The 26,535-nt window shown below is 42.6% G+C and overlaps 1 protein-coding gene and 1 long non-coding RNA gene across 2 annotated transcripts; one reads left to right on the top strand and one right to left on the bottom strand.

The window, feature by feature from the left end:
* Nucleotides 1-717: 717 nt before the first annotated feature.
* On the bottom strand, nt 718-3,257 carry LOC115198120 (uncharacterized). Its single transcript, XR_003879178.1, has 3 exons — nt 3,171-3,257; nt 2,001-2,114; nt 718-1,200 (listed from the first exon to the last, which is right to left on the bottom strand). It is a non-coding gene; the product is annotated as an uncharacterized LOC115198120 (long non-coding RNA).
* A 12,838-nt stretch (nt 3,258-16,095) lies between these two features.
* LOC115198119 (pepsin A-like) lies at nt 16,096-20,039 on the top strand. Its single transcript, XM_029759818.1, has 9 exons — nt 16,096-16,192; nt 16,331-16,472; nt 17,101-17,218; nt 17,575-17,693; nt 18,021-18,217; nt 18,339-18,455; nt 18,728-18,872; nt 19,236-19,334; nt 19,541-20,039. The coding sequence occupies exons 1-9, from the start codon at nt 16,134-16,136 to the stop codon at nt 19,676-19,678; spliced, it is 1,134 nt and encodes a 377-aa protein (XP_029615678.1). The 5' UTR covers nt 16,096-16,133; the 3' UTR covers nt 19,679-20,039.
* The last annotated feature ends 6,496 nt before the right edge of the window (nt 20,040-26,535 follow it).

Genomic DNA, 26,535 nt, shown 5'->3' with positions numbered 1-26,535 from the left:
ATCATCGGATGGGGCCACAGTGTCTCCTGACCCCTCCTTTCTCATCCTCCAGTATTTATGCTGCAGTAGTTTATGTGTCGGGGGGCTAGGGTTAGTCTATTATATCTGGAGTATTTCTCCTGTCTTATCTGGTGTTCTGTGTGAATTTAAGTATGCTCTCTCTTATTCTCTCTTTCTCTCTTTCTTTCTCTCTCTCGGAGGACCTGAGCCCTAGGACCATGCCTCAGGACTACCTGGCATGATGACTCCTTGTTGTCCCCAGTCCACCTGGCCGTGCTGCTGCTCCAGTTTCAACTGTTCTGCCTGTGGATATGGAACCCTGACCTGTTCACTGTGATTACTATTATTTGACCATGCTGGTCATTTATGAACATTTGAACATCTTGGCCATGTTCTGTTATATTCCTACCTGGCACAGCCAGAAGAGGACTGGCCACCCCTCATAGCCTGGTTCCTCTCTAGGTTTCTTCCTAGGTTTTGGCCTTTCTGGGGAGTTTTTCCTAGCCACCGTGCGTCTACACCTGCATTGCTTGCTGTTTGGGGTTTTAGGCTGGGTTTCTGTATAGCACTTTGATATATAAGCTGATGTAAGAAGGGCTATATAAATACATTTGATTTGATTTAGTCTGTTACTTTATTTGCTGACATGTTTTAGTTGTTTTGCATTTACAACACCTGATAATATAATAACAGTTGTCATGAAGGAAATTCTCATACTCAAGGTTGGTGAGCAGTTTATTTGCAACGAGTTTAAGTTGTCGTTAAAATGTGAAATTCAAATTACATTAGCAAATTTCCCTTCCTTTCAGTGGTTTAGTTGTCCAAATAGCAGAAATCAGATGCCAAAAAAACATTTCCATTTCCTGTAAAATCAAGTACAGGCCAGGGTGGAAAGAATTAGTCACTTATCAAACATCTTTATCAAATAAGAAGTGTCAAACTGCTGACACATGTAACACTTTAATAATCAGCAACATCTACTTACTAACAACTGTTGGATCAAAGAAATACTGTGCTGAGCACACATCTTTCATGAAATATAACTTTATTTTCAGCCTAGCGTCATTCAGGAGGATGTGTTGAAATTAGGTTAACTCCTTCAAGGGGAGTCTGACTAAGTTGAATTTCTCCAGGATTTTGCGGACCCAGGGTGCAGTGACTTCCAAGCAAATCTCTTGACCTGACGTCTTCAGAGTTGCACTGTGCATAGAACAACAGGGGAGAGTCATAAGAAACTATGTTAACTCAAACATTCACAACAGGAAGTCAATGTTTTACCGTAAGAAGAAAATGTCCATTTGGGCATAGATTAGGTTTAGGAACGAGGGTTTGGGATAGTTTCAGATGTTAAAGGCAGGGAAAGGCATAAAAGTTAACATTGTTTAGCGTACATCTATTTTCTGCCGGTCAAATATACACTGCCTTCACAATAATGCTCTCTCTCTCTCCTCTCTCTCTCTCTCTCTCTCTCTCTCTCTCTCTCTCTCTCTCGCTCTCTCTCTCCCTCTCTTTCTCTCTCTCTCTCTCCCTCTCTCTCTCTCTCTCTCTCTCTCCCTCTCTCTCTCTCTCTCCCTCTCTCTCTCTCTCTCTCTCTCCTCTCTCTCTCTCTCCCTCTCTCTCTCTCTCTCTCCCTCTCTCTCTCTCTCTCTCCCTCCTCTCTCTCTCTCTCCCTCTCTCTCTCCCTCTCTCTCTCCCTCTCTCCTCTCTCTCCTCTCTCTCTCTTCTCTCTCTCTCTCTCTCTCCCTCTCTCCTCTCCCTCTCTCTCTCTCCTCTCTCTCTCTCTCCTCTCTCTCCTCTCTCTCTCTCTCTCTATCCCTCTCTCTCTCTCTCCCTCGCTCTCTGTGTGTGTGTGTGTCTCTCTGTGTCTCTCTGTGGGTGTGGTTGTAAAGAAAACTGTAAAAAAGTACTGTGAAACAAAGAGTGTGGTGAGTAAATTATGTCCAATAATACAGTAATGTGATGTCCAATAATACAGTATAAAGTACAACAGTGAAGCTTACATAACCTCCGCAACGTTGCAGCTTGAAGAGGGTGGGTAAAACTGTACTTTAGAGATGAGCCTTCCTATCCTTCTGCTCTCCGTCTCGATGCACATGCATCTCTGCAGACTAGGCCTGCATGAGATAGAAACAGAGAAATACACTTGATCAAAGTCACTACTGATATACACTGAGTGAACAATACATTAAGAACACCTGCTCTTTCCATGACAGACTGACCAGGTGAATCCAGGTGAAAGCTACGATCCCTTGTTGATGTCACTTGTTAAATCCACTTCAATCAGTGTAGATTAAGGGGAGGAGACAGGTTAAAGAAGGATTGTTAAGCCTTGAGACAACAGAGACATGGATTGTGTATGTGTGCCATTCAGCGGTTGAATAGGCAAGACAAAATATTTAAGTGCCTTTGAACAGGGTATGGTAGTAGCAGTGGTGGTTCTAGACCATTTCAACTGGGGGGGCCAAGCTGGGGCCAGTTGTACTGTTAGAGGGGCCAGTTACATTAGACGTTATTGTTGTCATATCGTTTTCTTCACTGCATTGCAGGCATTAGCAGGCAAAAGACCATGTTCATCATCGTTGCCACTGTGTAATAACGGATGTAAAAAAAGAACGCTAGCAAAAATTAGTTATGTAAAAATGATTTCATACTCCACATTTAGGGGGGCCATAAAGGGGTCCAAAATTGTTGTCACAGGGGCACTGCCCCCCCCCCCCCCAGAACCGCTAGTGGGTAGTAGGTGCAAAGAACTGCAATGCTGCTGGATTTTTCACACTCAACAGTTTCTCATGTGTATCAAGAATGGTCCACCAATCAAAGGACGTCCAGTCAACTTGACACAACTGTGGGAAGCATTGGAGCCAACATGGGCCAGCATCCCCATGGAACGCTTTCGACACCTTGTAGAATCCATGCCCCGACGCATTGAGGCTGTTCTGAGGGCTAAAGGGGCGTTGACATTAAAGATGTGTTTTTACAGTAAATACTTCTTCCAGTATGAAAATAAGGATAAACATTTAGACATTTAGTTTAGTCCATGTTGTTAATAGGTAGGTACAACATGGTTGGAGGTAAAATAGCTATACTCCTACCCACAACCCACCACAGTAAGACATACAAACATAGTGATTGACCACAGTAAACTGAGAATAACAACCGTAGTTAGTTACCCCTGTTGCCCAAAGCGTCCTGAGGACCCATTGGGTGCTGGAGGTCCTGGGGGTCCTGGGGGTCCTGGGGGTGCTGGGGGGGCTGGGGGTGCTGGGGATCCTGGGGGGGCTGGAGGTGCTTGGGGTCCTGGGGGTGTCATGCTTATTTGTTCCTCTATCTGTGTGGTTGGAGACGGGGATACTGCAGAGATGTTTGGGCTGGGGGTTGTGGTCCCTTCCCAGTCTTGGTCAGTTGAAGGCCTGGGGAATGCGGAAAATATCGAAATATTACGGTTTGTTACATGCTCAGTTAAAATAACCACAAGGACACAGAGGAATAGGACGTCAGATCTTTACCACTATATGCAAGCGATGTAAAACTGGAAAAGAGTAAGAAAGAAAAGTCCCCACTGATATGAGTAAGGACGCACAGCTAACTGATTTGATCAGATGAAGAAAACAATGCACAAACAAGCGTCAATGGAGAAACTAAAAATGTAACTAAGATCTCATATTGTATTATATCTAACAGACAAACTCACCCAAACAGCGGTGCAAGGTATCTTGTGAGAGAGGTATTCACACAAACCTTCCTACCATCTGCCAGTGTCTCACTAGGAGAGAATAGCAGCAGTGGTTAATGGCTGATAGATACTGACCATTCAACTGGCCTTTGACCATTAACACATTGTCATAACCCGTTCACCCACACACACACACGCACGTACGTACAGACGGACACACACACACACACACACACACACACACACACACACACACACACACACACACACACACACACACACACACACACACACACACACACACACACACACACACACTCACATGATCTCTGTGGAGTTACACACATCTGGTGCCGGGAACCTGAACTCTATGCTCATGACAAGAGACTGGTCAGTTGTGTGTTCCTGCCACGTCTTGCAGCGACATCCTTCCCTCTCTATCGGCCCCAGTTCCCCACGTCTTGGTGGGATGCCTTAACAGTAACAAAGTCAATCGGTCAGTGATAAACTGATAAACCGTTATTTGTATTGCAACTACAGTCTTAAAAGAGAAGGTGCTATCTAGAATCTAAAAGGGTTCTTCGAATAACCTTTTTTTGGTTCCAGGTAGAACCCTTTTGGGTTCCATATAGGACCCTTTCTACAGAGGGTTCTACATGGAACCCAAAAGGGTTCTCCTATGGGACCAGCCGAAGAACCCTTTTGGATCCCTTTTTTCTAAGCGTGTATACATTCAGCTTGTTGAACTGACTAACAAAGGCCTATAGACTGAAATATGTAGCTTACCCATGAAGTTCGCCACAAGTGATGAAGAATTGACAGCCGGTTGAAGAGTGGAGTTTATATTTGATAAAAGATATTAAAGCAGGATGTGATGGACTTCTCTAACCTGTATTAGCTTGTGATTTATGGATGAAGATGACTTGTGATGTCTTAGAGCTAGGGAGTGACCCTTGTCTTGCAGTGACACCCTTCCCTCTCTACCGGACCCAGTTCGCCACTGACTGGTGGGAAGCCTTCAATAAGTAAATCCGTCATTGATAAATCTCTATTTGTGATGCAACTACAAATTACGTTATTGTTGACTCACAACTGTATCACAATTCAGCATGATGAACTGATTAACATAGGCCTATAGTCTAAAATAGCTTACCCATGAGGAATTGACAGACATTTCTGACTCTGAAGGAAGAGTTGAGTTTGCAAGATACATGACTCAAATCTGTTATTAAAGTAGGATGTGATGGATTGAATGTGTATAACCTGTAATCTATACTATTGGTATGAGGTCTTGTGCTCTAAGGACGAAGATATCTTGTTCTAAGTTTCAAAGCTAGAGTGACCCACCTTCCTTGTCATCTGACGGTGAAGACATTGCCAGTTGTGTGCTCTTGTTGGTAACTGTTTGTCTGGGCTCTGGTTCAGCGGTTGTGCAGTGCGAATCATCAGAGATTTTCAGACAAAACTCTTCGAACCTCACGTCCTCCACATCTGTATCTGGGCTCTCCACTGTAGTAATGACAGTATGACAGGAACATAATGTACCAATAACTGCAAATATACACAACATATTCATATGCTGATAATTGAGAGAATATATTAGCAAATCTAATTGAAATCAACAAAGCCAGTATAACAGAAAATGTGAAGTATTATTGCAAAATTCAACGACACACTATAATATAATTTAACACCATTAGCAATGTAATGAATACAGTTGGTATTAACAACACAATCAAAAAACAAAGCAGTATATCAACTTTTTTATCCACTGAATTGTAACATTTACTCAGCTCTGAAACAGCTGACATATTTGTATAAACATAGATGGTAAACTTACTAAACATAGATGGTAACATACTAAACATAGATGGTAACATACTAAACATAGATGGTAACATACTAAACATAGATGGTGAACTTACTAAACATAGATGATAAACTTACTAAACATAGATGATAAACTTACTAAACATAGATGGTAAACTTACTAAACATAGATGGTAAACTTACTAAACATAGATGGTAAACTTACTAACATAGATGGTGAACTTACTAAACATAGATGGTAAACTTACTAAACATAGATGGTGAACTTACTAAACATAGATGGTAAACTTACTAACATAGATGGTAAACTTACTAAACATAGATGGTGAACTTACTAAACATAGATGGTAAACTTACTAAACATAGATGGTGAACTTACTAAACATAGATGGTGAACTTACTAAACATAGATGGTGAACTTACTAAACATAGATGGTAACATACTAAACATAGATGGGGAACTTACTAAACATAGATGGTGAACTTACTAAACATAGATGGTAAACATACTAACATAGATGGTGAACTTACTAAACATAGATGGTAAACTTACTAAACATAGATGGTAAACTTACTAAACATAGATGGTAAACTTACTAAACATAGATGGTAAACATACTAACATAGATGGTGAACTTACTAAACATAGATGGTAAACATACTAACATAGATGGTGAACTTACTAAACATAGATGGTAAACTTACTAAACATAGATGGTAAACTTACTAAACATAGATGGTGAACTTACTAAACATAGATGGTAACATACTAAACATAGATGATAAACTTACTAACATGGATGGTAAACTTACTAAACATAGATGGTGAACTTACTAAACATAGATGGTGAACTTACTAAACATAGATGGTGAACTTACTAAACATAGATGGTAAACTTACTAAACATAGATGGTGAACTTACTAAACATAGATGGTGAACTTACTAAACATAGATGGTAAACATACTAACATAGATGGTGAACTTACTAAACATAGATGGTAACATACTAAACATAGATGGTAAACTTACTAAACATAGATGGTAAACATACTAACATAGATGGTGAACTTACTAAACATAGATGGTAACATACTAAACATAGATGGTGAACTTACTAAACATAGATGGTAACATACTAAACATAGATGGTAACATACTAAACATAGATGGTAAACTTACTAAACATAGATGGTAACATACTAAACATAGATGGTAACATACTAAACATAGATGGTAAACTTACTAAACATAGATGGTAAACTTACTAACATAGATGGTAAACTTACTAAACATAGATGGTAACATACTAAACATAGATGGTAACATACTAAACATAGATGGTAAACTTACTAAACATAGATGGTAACATACTAAACATAGATGGTAACATACTAAACATAGATGGTAACATACTAAACATAGATGGTAAACTTACTAAACATAGATGGTAACATACTAAACATAGATGGTAACATACTAAACATAGATGGTAACATACTAAACATAGATGGTAAACTTACTAAACATAGATGGTAACATACTAAACATAGATGGTAACATACTAAACATAGATGGTAACATACTAAACATAGATGGTAAACTTACTAAACATAGATGGTAACATACTAAACATAGATGGTAAATTTACTAAACATAGATGGTGAACTTACTAAACATAGATGGTAACATACTAAACATAGATGGTAACATACTAAACATAGATGGTAAACTTACTCTGAGCTGCTGGAGGATGGAACAGTAGAATCACAAGGAGAACCCCAGTAACCATGAGACAACCCATCATCCACAGTCTCTCTGACTACAGCTTCATGGATAACTGTTGCTTGTCTGGATCCTTATAGTGAGTGATCTTCTCCTGAGAGACAGATGGTATATAGTTGTGTCTGAAGATGTGTGTGGTGTTTAATGGGCGGATCAGCTCATACGACCACTAAAGTGAAGTGAGTCAGAGGTCTGTAGTAGTGTTCATCTAAACCTGACACCCCCTAATGTTTCAATGATGATCCTACAACTGTGTGTCGTACTAGGTACTTGTTCCAGCCAAGCAGGAGTAGTGTGTGTTAAACCTGTTGGACACACTGGGGCGCTCCAAGACCGGAATTGGCCATACTTGCACTACAGACATACTGTCTGAATGTCAGAGAAGAGAAGTATGGCTAATCAAACATCACAAAAATATAAAATAAACAAAATGTGTTCTCTTTTTTTAGTGCAGTTGACCCAAACAGATATAAAGTTGCTCTGTGCTCCCGAGTGGCGCAGCGGTCTAATCCACTGCATCTCAGTGCTAGAGGTGGGACTACAGACCCTGGTTTGATTCCAGGCTGTATCACACCTGGCTATGATTGGGATTCCCATAGGGCGGTGTCCAATTGGCCCAGGTTTGGCTGGGGTAGACCATCATTGTAAATAAGAATTTGTTCTTAACTGACTTGCCTAGTGAAATAAAGGGCTATTGCAGTATTTATTGTAGAGATATAGACACAGACAACAGATGGTGCTATTTGAAGGATGTTGTTAAAAGTGCAACCTGTAGTTTCATTTCTGCTTTGAGTGTCTACGACTGCAGAGGAGGTGGGGTCTTAACCAGGGTAAGACACTGCTTAGTTCATATGGAGCTTTGATCACTTTGATTGTTTGTGCACAAGGTTATGAGCACAAAGTTACAGATTGCACCTTTAATAATGAACATTTACATAGTCTGTTTTCATTTTCTGTAATCTTTTACCAGATAAAACTTTGATGGCCCACAGGCTGCTGGAAGCAATTGTTAACTCTTTTGATGTCTACAATTCAACATTTGATGTCTAATATTATACTGAACAAAAAATAAAAAGCAACATGCAACAGTTTTAAAGATTTTGCTGAGTTGCAGTTCATATAAGGGCAGGGGCGCAGCGTGTGTGCCTGAGAGGGCATAGGCCCAGCCAATCAGAAATATTTTTTCCCCACAAAAGGGTTTCATTACAGACAGAAATACTCCTCAGCACCCAACCCCCCCTCCCTTCAGAAATCCCACAGGTGAAAAATCTGGATGTGGAGGTCCTTGGCTGGCGTGGTTACACGTGGTCTGCGGTTGTGAGGCCGGTTGGATGTACTGACAAATTCTCTAAAACGACGTTGGAGGTGGCTTATGGTAGAGAAATGAACATTGACTAATCTGGCAACAGCTCTGGTGGACATTTCTGCAGTCTTCATGACAATTGCACACTCCCTCAGAACTTGAGACATCTGTGGCATTGTGTTGTGTGACAAAACTGCAAATTCTCGAGTGGCCTTTTGTTGTCCCCAGCACAAGATGCACCTGTGTAATGATTATGCTGTTAAATCAGCCTCTTGATATGCCACACCTGTCAGGTGGATGGATTATCTTGACAAATGCTCACTAAAAGGGATGTAAACATCCCTGTAACGCACAGCATTGAGATTGCCTGCAATGACAACATGCTCAGTCTAATGATGCTGTGACACACTGCCCCAGACCATGATGGACCCTCCACCTCCAAATTGATCCTTCTCCAGAGTACAGGCCTCGGTGTAACGCTCATTCCTTCAACGATAAACACGAATCCGACCATCACCCCTGGTGAGACAAAACTGTGACCCATAGGAGACATTGTTGCCGGTGATGTCTGGTGAGGACCTGCCATACAACAGGCCTACAAGCCCTCAGTCCAGCCTCTCTCAGCCTATTGCAGACAGTCTGAGCACTGATGGAGGAATTGTGCGTTTCTGGTGTAACTCGGGTAGTTGTTGTTGTCATCCTGTTCCTGTCCCGCAGGTGTGCTGTTCGGATGTACCGATCCTGTGCAGGTGTTGTTACACGTGGTCTGCCACTGTGAGGACGATCAGCTGTCCGTCCTGTCTCCCTGTAGTACTGTCTTAGGCGTCTCACAGTACAGACATTGTAATTTATTGCCCTGGCCATATCTGCAGTCCTCATGCCTCCTTGCAGAATGCCTAAGACACATGCACGCAGATGAGCAGGGACCCTTTCCTATGACTAAAATATGTTAGAATCAATGTCAAATGAGGCCACAACAAAGTTTTATTCAACATACAGTACCAGTCAAAAGTTTGGACACACCTACTCACTTAAGGGTTTTTCTTTATTTTTACTATTTTCTACATTGTAGAATAATAGTGATGTCATAACTGTTGAAGCCGTGTTGTATGGACCAAACTGCAGACGGAATGTGGATACTCATCTTTTAATGTAAAGAATAATAAATTAAAGCAAATTATACACAGGAAAACAATAAACACGAACTCACGACATGCTAACATGCTACGTACAAACAAAAGACTAGCAGTGTTAGCACAACCACCCACAAACCCAAGTGACAAACATACTCCTAAATATATGACTCCCAATCAGGAACAACGATCCCCAGCTGTTCCTGATCAGGAGTCACAAGACTAACACAGAAACAGACATACTAGACAACACATACAGACTTCTGCCACGTCCTGACCAAAATACTACACCACTACTCCCTCTGCTGGTCAGGACGTGACAAGTGAAGACATCAAAACTATGAAATAACCCATATGGAATCATGTAGTAACCAAAAAAGTGTTAAACAAATCAAAATATATTTTAGATTCTTCAAAGTAGCCACCCTTTGCCTTGATGACAGCTTTGCACACACTTGGCAACCAGCTTCATGAGGAATGTTTTTCCAACAGTCTTGAAGGAGTTCCCACATGTGCTGAGCACTTGTTGGCTGATTTTCCTTCACTCTGCGGTCCAACCAGGGGCGGAAATCCCAGGGGGGACGGGGGGGACACGACCCCCCCATCCTGGGAAAAATATGATTTTTCCCCCCCAATATATCACTGAAACATAACTATGTAATTTAAATAATATTAATAATACGCAATGAAAGCAATTGTGCTGATTATAGACACTTAATAGCGCGTTTTTAAGTTTCAAAAGATTGCAACCCCCCCACCCTTTGCCTCACAATGGTTTGATCCACTGCCAGTTCCTTAGCTTGCTAGGTAACAGAGAGGTCGTATCTACTGTCTGAAAGGTACTCAATGCACGTAACTGACGTGAGGTTAGTCCAGTCAATCGCGCACACACACTAGCTGAATTTGCAGAGCTAGCGCACAAATATTAACTATTAAGCTAGCTAGTACCTATTCCAGTTATGTGGCGGCGTCAAAGATGGAATCAGCATGCAGATGATGTAAGTTAGTGCTTCAAAGTCCCTGTGATAAGGTTAGCGATAAACTGAAATCCAAACTGAACAGAACTACACTCTTTTCTACCATTGTCTTAAATATATTTAATGGTCTCGTTGCAAAAGCTAAATTGTCGCAAGTGAACTTTTATTTATTTATTTTATTTCACCTTTATTTAACCCGGGTAGCAAAGATTATAGCAAACACCACTGAAACTGAATTGGTGCTCGCTAGCTTTGCAAATTCAGCTATTGTTGGAAGCCAGCCAATATGAAACACTATTAAAATTACAAAAGGTTGCAGCATATGTTGTGTAAATGGTGAACTCATACAGCTGTCAACTCTTGTCATTTTAATCCGTTTCACATTTGCTAGCTGCCTTTTAGATCGAAGCCCAAATAGAATGATTGAAGATGATAGAAGCCCATCTCCTACTGTAAATAACCTACACACTGTGTGTGTGTGTAGCCAGCCAGCCAGGTAGAAAAATGGCAGAAAAATAAAAGACGGACATCTGAGTATTTTTCAGTACACCAAAACGCATAGTAAGAACCCTAGTAGGCTAATATCTCAAAGACTAGTTGATCAAATGTTCATAAGAAAGAAATGAAATTCTAATGGAAATGTTTCACAATGATGTCATTAGGCAGAGCAGGCAACAGATGGCACACAGACAGCAGAGTTGGGGACAGATATGCAGGGACAGACTGGCAGAGACAGGGAGTCTCAGGTAAGTTTGTTGAGTCTTTGTTTGGCAACATTATGAAAGGTTCTCAATTTTTTTGACTTGTAAAATAGGAACATAATTGGAAAATGCCATGGATACCCCCACTCTCAACTTAAACTGGTGACTGAACTAAGATTTGTTAAAGGCAATGGTATTGCTGTTGTGATTAGTTGTGTAGTTTTGGGTACCGGTAGTTAGGAGTACGGCAAACACCTTATTTCTTTGGTTCCTCAATATACATTTACCATATTACAATGTAGGCTATGTTTTACAGCACTACTTTTGGTGTCCCCCTCAGGAATTGCTCTTGAGAAAATGTCATGTAATTGTCCCCTCCAAAGTTGATTTCAGATTTTCGCCAATGGGTCCAACTCATCCCAAACCATCTCAATTGGGTTGAGGTCGGGTGATTGTGGAGGCCAGGTCATCTGACGCAGCACTCCATCACTCTCCTTGGTCAAATAGCCCTTACACAGCCTGGAGGTGTGTTGGGTCATTATACTGTTGAAAAGTCCCACTAAGCGCAAACAGGACGTGATGGCGTATTGCTGCAGAATGCGGTGGTAGCCATGCTTGTTAAATGTGCCTTGAATTCAAAATAAATCACAGACAGTGTTACCAGCAAAGCAACCCCACACCATCACACCTCCTCATGGTGAGAACCACACATGAGGAGATCATCCATTCACTACTCTGCGTCTCACAATTACACAGCGGTTGGAACCAAAAATCTCAAATTTGGACTCATAAGACAAAAGGGCAGATTTCCACCAGTCTAATGTCCATTGCTCTTGTTTCTCAGCCCAAGCAAGTCTCTTCTTCTTATTGGTGTCGTTTAGTAGTGGTTTCTTTGCAGCAATTTGACTGATTCACGCAGTCTCCCCTGAACAATTGATGTTGAAATGTGTCTGTTACTTGAACTCTGTGAAGAATTTATTTGGTCTGCAATTTCTGAGGCTGGTAACTCTAATGAACTTATCCTCTGCAGCAGAGGTAACTCTGGGTCTTCCTTTCCTGTGGCAGTCCTCATGAGAGCCAGTTTCATCATAGTGCCGGATGGTTTTTGCGACTGCACTTGAAGAAACTTTCAAAGTTGTTGAGATGATACGGATTTACTGACCTTCATGTCTTAAAGTAATGATTTCTGTGATTTCTCTTAGCTTATTTGAGCTGTTATTGCCATAATATGGACTTGGACTTTTACCAAATAGGGATATCTGCTGTATACCCCCCTACCTTGTCACAACACAACTGATTGGCTCAAATGCATTAAGAAGGAAAGAAATTCCACAAATTAACTTTTAACAAGACACACCTGTTAATTTAAATGCATTCCAGGTGACTACCTCCATTTTTTAAAACTTTTATTTAGCTAGGCAAGTCAGGATTGGTCGGTCCCCTGCGGGATGATTGAGCTAACGTAGGCTAATGTGATTAGCATTAAGTTGTACGTAACAAGAACATTTCCCAGGACATTGACATATCTGATATTGGCAGAAAGCTTAACTTCTTGTTAATCTAACTGCACTGTCCAATTTACAGTAGCTATTACAGTGAAATATCACCATTCTATTGTTTGAGGAGGGTGCACAGTTTTTAACATGAAAAGTTATTAATAAACAAATTAGGGCAGTCTTTTTATTTATTTATTTTACTAGGCAAGTCAGTTAAGAACATATTCTTATCTTCAATGACGGCCTAGGAACAGTGGGTTAACTGCCTTGCTCAGTGGAAAAACAACAGCTTTTTTACCTTAGCTGGGGGATTTGATCTTGCAACCGTTCAGTTACTAGTCCAACGCTCTAACCACTAGGCTACCTGCCGCCCCAAATGTTCTGAACAGAAATGCAATGGTTCATTGGATCAGTCTAAAACTGCACATACACTGCTGCCATGTAGTGGCCAAAATCTAAATGGCACCTGGGCTGGAATACTACAATATGGCCTTTCTCTTTCATTTCAAAGATGATGGTACAAAAAATACAAAGAAAACATTTTTTTCTTTCTTTGTATTACCTTTTACCAGATTTAATGTGTTATATTCACCTACATTCCTTTCACATTTCCATAATGTTCAAAGTGTTTTCTTTCAAATGGTACCAAGAATATATCCTTGCTTCAGGGCCTGAGCTACAGGCAGTTAGATTTAAGTATGTCATTTTAGGCGAAAATTGAAAATGACGGCCTACCAAAAGGCAAAACGCCTCATGCGGGGACGGGGGCCTGGGATTAATTTTGTAAAATAAATACAATATAAATATAGGCCAAAACATACATCACAACAAGAGAGACAACACAACACTACATAAAGAGAGACCTAAGACAACAACATAGCAAGGCAGCAACACATGACAACACAGCATGGTAGCAACACAACATAACAACAACATGGTAGCAACACAACATGGTAGGAACACAGCACCTCTTTTTCCTGTAGTCCACAATCATCTCCTTTGTCTTGATCATGAAGCTGGTTGAGAGAATGCCAAGAGTGTGCAACGCTATCATCAAGGCAAAGTGTGGCTACTTTGAAGAATCTCAAATCTAAAATATTTTTTGATTTGTTTAACACTTTGTTGGTTACTACATGATTCCATATGAGTTATTTCATAGTTTTGATGTCTTCATTATTATTCTACAATGTAGAAAATAGTACAAATATAGAAACACCCTGGAATGAGTAGGTGTGTCCAAACTTTTGACTGGTACTGTATGTTGTGGGTATAGAAACATAATTGTGAACGATCTGATTGTAAAAACAAGTCATGACTGACTGAGAAAATAGTGCATAGCTGCCTTCTGATGTTTATTAATCAGTCATCTTTATGTTAGAAAAATAACTGGTTAATAACTGGTTAATAACTGGTTAATAACTGGTTAAAAGACCTACACCTTCAGACATTCTGTTTAATGTACTGATAAACAGCGCCTGATTACAGACCATTTGTTCATTAATAATGTAGATAAACTCGTGTTGTATTTGTATTTAACCTTTTTCTTTGTATATTGCTGTGTTGTTGATGAACGCTGATATCAAATGGCAACGGCAAGCTACTCTACTTTCCAAATGGAAACATGGGACCTTTTGATAAGATTATGAAAAAGTACAGCAAAGGATAATGCAATGCCATTCATTGAGTACTAGGGGAGAGAGAGTGGGGTATGTTGAGCCATTTTTTTTACATTCAGCATTACTTAGTCCCAGATAGGTGCAGTGAAATATGTTGTTTTAGAGGGCCAGTCATAGTAGTACGGTGCCCCTGCAGCAAATTAGGGTTAACGACAGATTTTTCTCCTTGTCGGCTTTCGGTTATTGGCCAATGCTCTAACCGTAATAATTCTAACTAACAAAGATATCTATATATATTTCAGGATGTTGTGTATCCCTGGGAATAATCAGAATCCATGTAAACATACCCTTTTGAAAACATAGCTGGTCCAAAAAAAGTGGTCTCTTGGCACAACTTGGCCCAGGTATGAATAGAGCATGTGGACAGGGTGAACATAGGAATACATTTCTATCACTTCGTACTTAAAAAACAACACTTTTAACATCAGGCCCTGGTGTAACCTCATATCCCAGCGATAATGCTTTGCACTACGCCTGGGAAGAAAACACTGGCCTAGAGGGGGATCGATCCCAGCTGAGGAAGACATTTTTCATCATTTGAACTTGACTAAGCACACACGTGTTTATAAAGGGCCACATTTTTCCAGTACAAAGAGAGGAGAAGAAAGGTCTCTGATTATGCCTACTCTGTCAGTACGCGCTCAGACATGCTTTGTTTTCTCTAACAGTGATTGAGTTATATTACTAGCCTAAATTATGACTATGCAATCTACTTATCACATTAGGAGCGGTAGCCTATTTTACATAAGTCTGAAAATGCGATGATAAATGCATGTAATCCTTTAATAGAAAGATGCAATTTTATGGTAAAAAAATTGCTTCTACAAACGTTGAAACTCACACGCCGCCTTTGGATGCCAACATTTGAAGTCGGCCATGTTGTGACTTGATAGCCTGTATTATGCATCTATTTCGCAACTCAATATTAGGTTCCTAATGTTTTGTATATGCCGTTCCACAGACCTTTAATCCTGATATTGCGGTGGTAATTAATGGCTGAGATCTTCTTTGTTGTTGTTTTTTGCTGTTCTCCAAATAGCATTTTAGAGTTGTAAAATGGTGTATAAATGCAGTACATGAGCTTCAACTTCCCAAAAATGTTTTCTTACCCCACTTTGCCAAACCCTAGGTTTATCTGAGCTGACGCCACCATGGCACAGACTAGCATCCAGCTATACTTTGTTTCCCAAGATTAGATAATGACAGACTGTTCAATTAAAACTGTTCCAAAGCATATCTACTTTTGCTTCATAGGCATTTTGTATTTCTAACCACATCGCACTTTTCTTATCTGAAGTTGTGTTATCATCTGTGTTTCAAATGGCACTTTATCCCCTATACAGTGCACTACTTTTGACCAGAGGCATATGGGCCTTATTCAAAAGTAGTGCACTATATTGGGGATAGCATGCCATTTTGGGACACACAGATTGCTTGACATTGTATGACATGGTCGATTGGCTGTGGATTGGGTCCTGGTGTCCAGGATGACTGTATATAAGGCCTGGGTTCTCCTACTCTAACTTCACTCACTGTGTCCAAGAAGAACCAGAAGCAACCATGATGAAGTGGGCTGTCGTCCTGTGTGCCCTAGTGGCCCTCTCCGAGTGTAATACCAAGTCAGTCCTGTTCTTTTCTTCGTTTTTTGTATTTTTTTCCTTCAAATTCTGCTTATTGTTGTCAGCACCATTTCACCAGGTCAAATTCCTGGTACATGTAATTGGCGAATAAAGGTGATTGCGATTGTGTGTTTTCAGGATCTCTCTGATCAAGGGGAAGACTGCCAGAGAGACCCTGATGGAGAAGGGTTTATGGGAGGAGACCAGGCTGAAGTTCCCCTACAACCCTATGGCCAAGTTCTACCAGACTGGTGATGAGGCTATGACCAACGACGCTGATGTAAGGCACAGACAGAAGCAGTATGGTGATATATTATAGCATTAGCCTGGTGACTGGTCCCAAATCAGTTTTTTCTACATTGCCAATGAACATGGGAGTTGTCTACAGTGAATTCGGAAAGTATTTTTCTACATTTTGTGACGCTACAGCCTTATTCTTAAATGGATTATATATTTTTTATCATTATGGGGTATTGTGTGTAGATTGATGAGGGGGGAAAAAAACTATTTAATCCATTTTAGAAGAAGACTAACGTAACAAAATGTGGAAAAAGTCAAGGGGTCTGAATACTTTCCTAATGCCCTGTAGACAACGCAAACAGACCTGGGACCAGCCTAGTCTATTGGCTGTATGATTATTGTTTCAAAAATGTCATTGCATGTTGGATATTGTGACTGCATAGTTTGAACCCATTGGCTCTACTGTTTGTGTTCATGTCTTTCTTAAATGAAATGTACACCGGCATGATCAAATGAATTATGAGCTTAGAGTTGAGCATATAGCCATGCGTCTTGAAATGTAACTAGCTACGTAGTTAACCAAATACCTGTTTCTTCATAGTACTCTGAAACGTTCACTTGTGTGACCCTGACTTCCAGTACATCTCTGTTTCATCGTCTCCTTGCAGTTGTCCTACTATGGCGTGATTTCCATTGGAACCCCTCCCCAGTCCTTCAACGTCATCTTTGACACCGGCTCCTCCAACCTCTGGGTTCCCTCTGTCTACTGCTCCAGCCAGGCCTGCCGTGAGTATACTGTAGGGGTATGAAGAATACTGGTGGAATTGGAGAATAGCTATATTTCCAAATTTTTCTGAGTAGTCTCTTGTGACAGACTTGCAAAAAACAGTTTGAGTACCTAGCCAGAGAATGAGAGACTTTGTTGTGGGTTGAGGTTAGGGGCTGAGGTGAACACCTTAAGGTTTACAGCATAACGGGATTCGCTCAACACAATAAAACCATAGAGTAGGATGAATGTAGTTTTATATTGTCCCATTTAGAGCATGGATTGTAGAGAGTAGCTCAATACCAATGAATAAATGAATGTTACATTTTGCAATGGTATGGTATGTACTTAATAAACACGTTCATGTTTTGAATAGAGAACCATGCCGAATTCAACCCTGCACAGTCCAGCACCTTCTCGTGGGCCAACAAGCCTGTTTCTATTCAGTACGGAACTGGCAGCATGACTGGACAGCTGGCATACGACACTGTTTCGGTATGTAAATGTAGCTAGCTACACATTATTATAATACATACAATTACATACTGTACATTACATACAATACAACCCCCAAATAGTCTTCCACTCAGCACCCACCATCCCCTAGCAGTCCCATTTATTAACATCACATGCTAAAAAAATACACAAGTATATTAATAACTGACTCCAGTATAGTCAGCAAAGAATTATAATTACTATTTTGGGTACACTCAATATGGCTGCCGGTCCACACATCACCAATCAATTGAATGGGAAAACCTGTTCAAGTAATTCTATTTCTATGGTGCCCAGTGACTGATGCTTTGTGTTCTGTGTTTCCAGGTGGGAGGTATCTCTGTGACTCAGCAGATCTTTGGTGCCAGTCAGACCGAGGCTCCCTTCATGGCCAACATGGTTGCCGACGGTATCCTGGGCCTGGCTTTCCCCAACCTGGCGGCCTCTGGGGCCACCCCCGTCTTTGACAACATGATGACCCAGGGCCTCGTTTCCCAGAACCTCTTCTCTGTCTACCTGAGCGGGTAACATAGTAACTGCACTGTACAAATATACCTGGATGGGAGGTGGCCTTTTCTCTTAGTTGTGATATTAATAAATAACAATGTAAGAACAACCTTGTTGACCTTTCTCCTCCTCCAATAGAAACTCAGCAGAGGGTAGTGTGGTGTCTTTCGGAAACATTGAGTCTAACTACTACACCGGACAGATCACCTGGATCCCCCTGTCCTCTGAGACCTACTGGCAGATCAACATGGACAGGTAGGTACACTAGTCCACACAGAGCGCCTATATCCTGGTCCATATCCATACCAATATTCATGTATCATTCTTTCATGCAATCACCCAGAATTCATTGAAGCAGTACATCAAATGAACAAACCTACTTCAAGTCTGGAGCCTATGACTAAATCTTGCTGTGCACTTAGCAAGTTGAAGTTTATTTGCTAACAACAAAAACCCCAAAGCAAGAAATATACAAACAACCAAAGAGAGGAAGAACAGTTAAACTCAACTAGTATTTGTCCTTCCAGCGTTACCATCAACGGCAACACAGTGGCTTGCAATGGTGGGTGTCAGGCTATCATAGATACCGGCACCTCCCTGATCGTTGGGCCAACCACTGACATCAGCAACATGAACAGCTGGGTCGGAGCCACCACTGACCAGTATGGAGACGTGAGTCACACACACACACACACACACACACACACACACACACACACACACACACACACACACACACACACACACTGACTGATGTCCAACTATAAGGCTTTTCACACTACTGAGCAGAACCAAGCCGAGCCAAACCAAGCTGTACTAAGCTGCCCGGCCTTGTTAGTTGTTGGAACGACCATGTTGTTGGAACGACCGTGCTAAAACGAACAAGTGGGAAGAGCAAATATCTGAAACAGCACATTGTGGTTGGGACGGCATTGTAGTGTGAAAAGGGTATAAACCTTTTCTCTTGTTGTTGTTTTTTCTCCTCTGATTAACCACAGAATAAACTATAACATGATGTTATTGTTCCTCTCCTAGGCTGCCGTGAACTGCAACAACATCCCCAACATGCCCGATGTGACCTTCACCCTCAACGGAAACGCCTTCACCATCTCTGCCTCCGCCTACACCTCCCAGGTAGTCTACTGAAACACATGTTGTTACATACAACTTATCTGACCTATCTGATCTTTAATGCTGATGTGTTTCGGTAGCAAGCTCCTTCATCAGAGTACCTGTACATCTGAGACTTGACCTTTCTTTTAGATCCTAGGAGCAAAGGGCCACATATGCCTGATTTTCCTCCTCTCTCTCTATATCTCTGTATTTCTCTCTCTCTGTAGAACTCCAACGGCTGCATGACTGGTTTTGGTAACGGTGGAACTCAGCAGCTCTGGATCCTTGGAGATGTCTTCATCAGGCAGTACTATGCGATCTTTGACAGGCAGAACAACAATGTTGGTCTGGCCCAGGCCGCGTAAGATATCCACTGAGAGATCCACTAGATCTACAGAGATCCCAAAAGATTCTTAATGGCTAGATTTCCTCTGTATCATGAAAGTACCACGTTACAGTGGGATTGAAATGTTAAAGTAATTTCTGATTGAGCCGACAGATGCAGCATTTACCGTGATTGCAGTCTCTGTGAACAGCGGGAACATTGCCTTTAAATTTAAATTGTGCTATAGCACATATCTTCCAAAGTCTGGATTGAATCTAGGTCTAAATCTTCCAGTTATGTTATATAGGTGATTATATCACTAAAACTGACTTGGTTGGGGAAATTTTGTCAACGTACACAGCTGCCAATGAATAAAATACAATTTTAGCCTTGCAAATAAAGTGTGTTCAATTGTCAATAGCTCTTTCTCCCTGAAGTGAAACTATCCTCTTGTGGAACCTCTTAATGTAAGAAAAAGGATAGGAACAGAATAGAATATTGACCTGAACATGGTGGAGGCAGGTAGGCCGAGAGTCATAGACCTGAACATGGTGGAGGCAGGTAGGCCGAGAGTCATAGACCTGAACATGGTGGAGGCAGGTAGACCCAGAGTCATAGACCTGAACATGGTGGAGGCAGGTAGGCCCAGAGTCATAGACCTGAACATGGTGGAGGCAGGTAGGCCGAGAGTCATAGACCTGAACATGGTGGAGGCAGGTAGACCCAGAGTCATAGACCTGAACATGCTGGAGGCAGGTAGACCCAGAGTCATAGACCTGAACATGGTAGAGGCAGGTAGGCCCAGAGTCATAGACCTGAACATGCTGGAGGCAGGTAGGCCGAGAGTCATAGACCTGAACATGGTGGAGGCAGGTAGACCCAGAGTCATAGACCTGAACATGGTGGAGGCAGGTAGACCCAGAGTCATAGACCTGAACATGGTGGAGGCAGGTAGACCCAGAGTCATAGACCTGAACATGCTGGAGGCAGGTAGGCCGAGAGTCATAGACCTGAACATGGTGTAGTCAGGTAGGCCCAGAATCATAGACCTGAACATGGTAGAGGCAGGTAGACCCAGAGTCATAGACCTGAACATGCTGGAGGCAGGTAGGCCCAGAGTCATAGACCTGAACATGCTGGAGGCAGGTAGACCCAGAGTCATAGACCTGAACATGGTGTAGTCAGGTAGACCCAGAGTCATAGACCTGAACATGCTGGAGGCAGGTAGGCCCAGAGTCATAGACCTGAACATGCTGGAGGCAGGTAGACCCAGAGTCATAGACCTGAACATGGTGTAGTCAGGTAGACCCAGAGTCATAAACCTGAACATGGTGGAGGCAGGTAGGCCCAGAGTCATAGACCTGAACATGGTGTAGTCAGGTAGACCCAGAGTCATAGACCTGAACATGCTGGAGGCAGGTAGGCCCAGAGTCATAGACCTGAACATGCTGGAGGCAGGTAGACCCAGAGTCATAGACCTGAACATGCTGGAGGCAGGTAGGCCGAGAGTCATAGACCTGAACATGGTGTAGTCAGGTAGACCCAGAGTCATAGACCTGAACATGGTGGAGGCAGGTAGACCCAGAGTCATAGACCTGAACATGCTGGAGGCAGGTAGGCCGAGAGTTATAGACCTGAACATGGTGGAGGCAGGTAGGCCCAGAGTCATAGACCTGAACATGGTGGAGGCAGGTAGACCCAGAGTCATAGACCTGAACATGCTGGAGGCAGGTAGGCCCAGAGTCATAGACCTGAACATGGTAGAGGCAGGTAGGCCCAGAGTCATAGACCTGAACATGGTGGAGGCAGGTAGGCCCAGAGTCATAGACCTGAACATGGTGGAGGCAGGTAGGCCCAGAGTCATAGACCTGAACATGCTGGAGGCAGATAGGCCCAGAGTCATAGACCTGAACATGGTGGAGGCAGGTAGGCCCAGAGTCATAGACCTGAACATGCTGGAGGCAGATAGGCCCAGAGTCATAGACCTGAACATGGTGGAGTCAGGTAGGCCCAGAGTCATAGACCTGAACATGCTGGAGGCAGGTAGGCCCAGAGTCATAGACCTGAACATGCTGGAGGCAGGTAGACCCAGAGTCATAGACCTGAACATGCTGGAGGCAGGTAGGCCGAGAGTCATAGACCTGAACATGGTGGAGGCAGGTAGACCCAGAGTCATAGACCTGAACATGGTGGAGGCAGGTAGACCCAGAGTCATAGACCTGAACATGCTGGAGGCAGGTAGGCCGAGAGTTATAGACCTGAACATGGTGGAGGCAGGTAGGCCCAGAGTCATAGACCTGAACATGGTGGAGGCAGGTAGACCCAGAGTCATAGACCTGAACATGCTGGAGGCAGGTAGGCCCAGAGTCATAGACCTGAACATGGTAGAGGCAGGTAGGCCCAGAGTCATAGACCTGAACATGGTGGAGGCAGGTAGGCCCAGAGTCATAGACCTGAACATGGTGGAGGCAGGTAGGCCCAGAGTCATAGACCTGAACATGCTGGAGGCAGATAGGCCCAGAGTCATAGACCTGAACATGGTGGAGGCAGGTAGGCCCAGAGTCATAGACCTGAACATGCTGGAGGCAGATAGGCCCAGAGTCATAGACCTGAACATGGTGGAGTCAGGTAGGCCCAGAGTCATAGATAGCCATCTCTTATAGGATCCTGACTAGTTTCCCAGTCCCTGCCACTGAAAAACATCCCCACAGCATGATGCTGCCACCACCATGCTTCACCGTGTGGATGGAGCCAGGTTTCCTCCAGATGTGACGCTTGGCATTCAGGCCAAAGAGTTCATTCTTGGTTTCATCAGACCAGAGAATCTTGTTTCTCATGGTCTGAGAGTCCTTTAGATGCCTTTTGGCAAACTCTAAGCGGGCTGTCATGTGCCTTTTACTGAGGAGTGTCTTCCGTCTGGCCACTCTACCATAAATGCTTGATTGGTGGAGTGCTGCAGTGTTGTTGATCCATCCTCAGTTTTCTCCTACCACAGCCATTAAACTCAGTAACTATTTTAAAGTCACCATTGGCCTCATGGTGAAATCCCTGAGCAATTTCCTTCCTCTCCCGCAACTGAGTTAGGAAGAATGCCTGTATCTTTGTAGTGACTGGGTGTATTGATAAACCATCCAAAGTGTAATTAATAACTTCACCATGCTCAAAGGGATATTCAATGTCTGCTATTTTACCAATAGGTGACCTTTTTTGAGAGGCACTGGAAATCCTCCCTGGTCTTTGTGGTTGAATCTGTTTGAAATATACTGCTCAATTGAGGGACCTTAGAGGTAATTGTATGTATGGTGTACAGAGATGAGGTAGTCATTCCAAAATCATCTTAAGCATTATTATTACACACAGAGTTCATGCAACTTATTATGTGACTTAAGCACATTTTTACTCCTGAATTTGTTTAGGCCATTACAAAGGAGTTGGATACTTATTGAATCAAGACATTTCAGCTTTTCATTTTAAATGAATCTGTAAACATTTCTAAACACATAATTCCACTGACATTATGGGGTATTGCGTGTAGGCCAGTGACACAAAATCTCAATTGAATCCATTTTATGTTCAGGCTGTAACCAAACAAAATGTGGAAAAAGTCAGGGCGTGTGAATACTTTAAGGCACTGTTCCAAGCTAGCTAGTTGACTGCTTTGGCTAGCCAAAATTATCTAGTTTTGAAAGTTGTCCTTTGAGTGTTCTTACACTATGATTTTGAACATTCAAAGCAACTGTGAAACGTCCATAGCAGACATGGTTGTCACCTTAGCTTGCTACATAACTTCTGAGTTATAGGAAGCACGAGCGCCACCTCCAATCAGCCTACACCAAATACCCCTGCACACACACCCGTCATTACTATGACAAATTGCATAGCCATGTCAGCAAATGACTGCTGTCTGAAGACCCATACACGTCTGATTTGGTCACTTGTAACTTGCTGTTTGGACAGTCAGTATTCCTAAACTGATTTTTAAAACAAAACTGATTTGATCGTTAAGGCCAGAAGTGTGAACAAGGCTTTAGTATTTCTCCAGTAGGTTTTCTCAAGGAGAAAGCCTCCACTTCTACGTCAAAGATAATTGTTTTGTGTGGTGTTCATTCTATATAAGAGCAAGGAAATGTTGATTAGAAAGTCTCTACTTCAGCATCACTGTATAGCATGCATACAACTCAATTCAGTGCATAGTAGGTAATGCCTAACTTGGTTCACTAGTACTGTAACGTATCACACATCTTCCTTTACTCAACAAATGAAGATAACTCCTCCTCGACTCACAAACAAGAGAACTGGGGTTAGACCCTTGCCTGTGAAAACATGACACTTGTAACAAAAACATATAACTGTGTTCTTATTCAAGTACCTTCAATAAGCATCAACTTTAAAGTCAATAAGCAGACTACCCTCTTACAAAAAAATATAAAAATATATACACTCTTAGATTAAACAACATAGTCTCTGGAGTATCTCACAGGCGGCCTGCTATTTGTCCTGGTTCTGGTGTTATATTTTCAGGCAGTGGGGCTGCTTCCATATCAGCAGCCTGTTGTTCACCACCTGCTTGGATGTCAGGTTCGTTCCATGGTCCCCAGTCATCCTCATCTGTGTTTGTTTGGTGGTCGACCAGGGGGATCCTGAGTTGCTCAGTCACTGGACGAATGTCTCTTCTGTTTCAGCTGTATTTTTTACCATTCACTAGTACTTCATACGACCGGTGACTGAGTTGATCAGTGCATATGCCCAGCGTCCAAGTGCTTGCTGAGTTTTTGGGGTGGAGAAGAACCTTTACTGTTTGTCCTTAGATGATGATGTTGGGCATGTCACAGGCATGTGTGTCATAGTGGTGTTTTGCTGTCAGCCCTTTGGCTTGTTTTCTTGGAATGACATTTTGTACCACTTGGGGTTTGAGCAGTTTTTTTATGGTGGGTAGGATTGTGCGTGTGAGCCTGGACAATCGCTGTACCGGAGAACTGTTAAGTCCCTCTGTTGGAGTATTCCTCCATGCCAACACTGCTTTCCATGGGTCTTCATCATCCATCACAGCCTTCTTTAGGAGCGTTTTGGCAGTTTTCACCACTGATTCCACTTTGGCTGTGATACGGTGATGACGTCACATGTTTAAAGTCCCACTCATCGGGGGGGGGGGGGGCGGATTATCAGAAACAACAGTATGGCTCTCGCCAGTTTGTACAACGCGTTTCAAACCAGAGCATACCGGACCTATTTCTCTCTCCATATCCCCGGATTTCTACCGCAAACTCTGAACCTTTTCATCTGGATCATGGCAGCTAGCTAACCGCAACCCGGGTTGACTACTCCTGGCTAACGCTTCCGTCCCGGAGCAAATACCAACTAGCCTGGAGCTAGCCCTTGCTAGACACATCTCCCGGCTAGGGCTCCTGGGCTACTCCTGAAGCCCACTCCTTGGCTACAATATCCGGACCCCTTCTACTGCCGGTACGGGGCATGGAACCCCACCGATCCTTCATGACAGGAATACTGACATAATCTGCCCGAGGATCCCAACAGGCCCCTCAGGCGTGACATCCCCTGAAGGCCCATTCTGCTAACCGCGGCCTGCTAGCTATCTAGAGCATATTGGACTGTTAGCTGATCCATCGGCCAGTTTCTTGGACCACTATACCCATTTTCCCAATTGGACTTGGACCCCTCTGCTACTTGGAACCCTACTAATTCCACGACTGGTCTATCGTCGTCACCGCACAAGGAGGCAAAAACAAACTTTCCGCCACCGCGACGTCCCTCTAAGGCCCTTATGCTAGCTTGCTAGCCCAAACCTGCTAACTGCTAGCCCCGGCCTGCTAACTGTCTGAATCGCCATCTCCCCAGCCAGCCCAACCACTCACTGGATCCATGCGATCACTTGGCTACGCATGCCTCTCCCTAATATCAATATGCCTTGTCTATTACTGTCCTGGTTAGTGATTACTGTCTCATTTCACTGTAGAGTCTCTAGCCCTGCTCAATATGTCTTAACCAACCATGTTGTTCCACCTCCCACATATGCGATGACATTACCTGGTTTAAACATCTCTAGAGACTATATCTCTCTCATCATTACTCAATGCCTAGGTTTACCTCCAATGTACTCTCTTCCTACCATGCCTATGTCTGTACATTATGCCTTGAATCTACACTATCGTGCCCAGAAACCTGCTCCCTTTACTCTCTGTTCCGAACATGCTAGACGGCCAGTTCTTATAGCCTTTAGCCATACCCTTATCCTACTTCTCCTCTGTTCCTCTGGTGATGTAGAGGTTAATCCAGGACCTGCAGTGCCTAGCTCCACTCCTACTCCCCAGGTGCTCTCATTTGTTGACTTCTGTAACCGTAGAAGCCTTGGTTTCATGCATGTTAACATTAGAAGCCTACTCCCTAAGTTTGCTTTATTCACTGCTTTAGCACATTCTGCCAACCTGGATGTCTTAGCCGTGTCTGAAAACCCTGAAATTTCTATCCCTACCTATAACATTTTCCGCCAAGATAGAACTGCCAAAGGGGGCGGTGTTGCAATCTACTGCAGAGATAGCCTGCAGAGTTCTGTCTTACTAAATCAGGTTTGTACCAAAACAATTGCTTCTACTTCTAAAAATTCACCTTTCCAGAAACAAGTCTCTCACCGTTGCCACTTGCTATAGACCACCCTCTGCCCCCAGCTGTGCATTGGACACCATATGTGAATTGATTGCCCCCATCTATCTTCTGAGCTTGTGCTGCTAGGTGACCTAAACTGGGACATGCTTAACACCCCAGCCATCCTACAATCTAAGCTTGATGCCCTCAATCTCACACAAATTATCAATGAACCTACCAGGTACAACCCAAAATCCGTAAACACAGGCACCCTCATAGATATCATCCTAACTAACT

The sequence above is a fragment of the Salmo trutta genome, chromosome 8 (genome assembly GCF_901001165.1).
Source record: "Salmo trutta chromosome 8, fSalTru1.1, whole genome shotgun sequence".
Taxonomy (NCBI): domain Eukaryota; kingdom Metazoa; phylum Chordata; class Actinopteri; order Salmoniformes; family Salmonidae; genus Salmo; species Salmo trutta.
The sequence above is the reverse complement of the archived record's forward strand: the minus strand, read 5'-3'. Positions and strand labels throughout refer to the sequence as shown.

What these genes read in the sequence shown, in the direction of transcription:
- LOC115198119 (XM_029759818.1), top strand. Translation starts at nt 16,134, where the DNA reads ATGATGAAGTGGGCTGTCGTCCTGTGTGCCCTAGTGGCCCTCTCCGAG. An exon ending in CTATGACCAACGACGCTGAT is followed by an intron (nt 16,473 to 17,100) that starts GTAAGGCACAGA and finishes GTCTCCTTGCAG; the next exon opens with TTGTCCTACTATGGCGTGAT. An exon ending in TTCTCTGTCTACCTGAGCGG is followed by an intron (nt 18,218 to 18,338) that starts GTAACATAGTAA and finishes CTCCTCCAATAG; the next exon opens with AAACTCAGCAGAGGGTAGTG.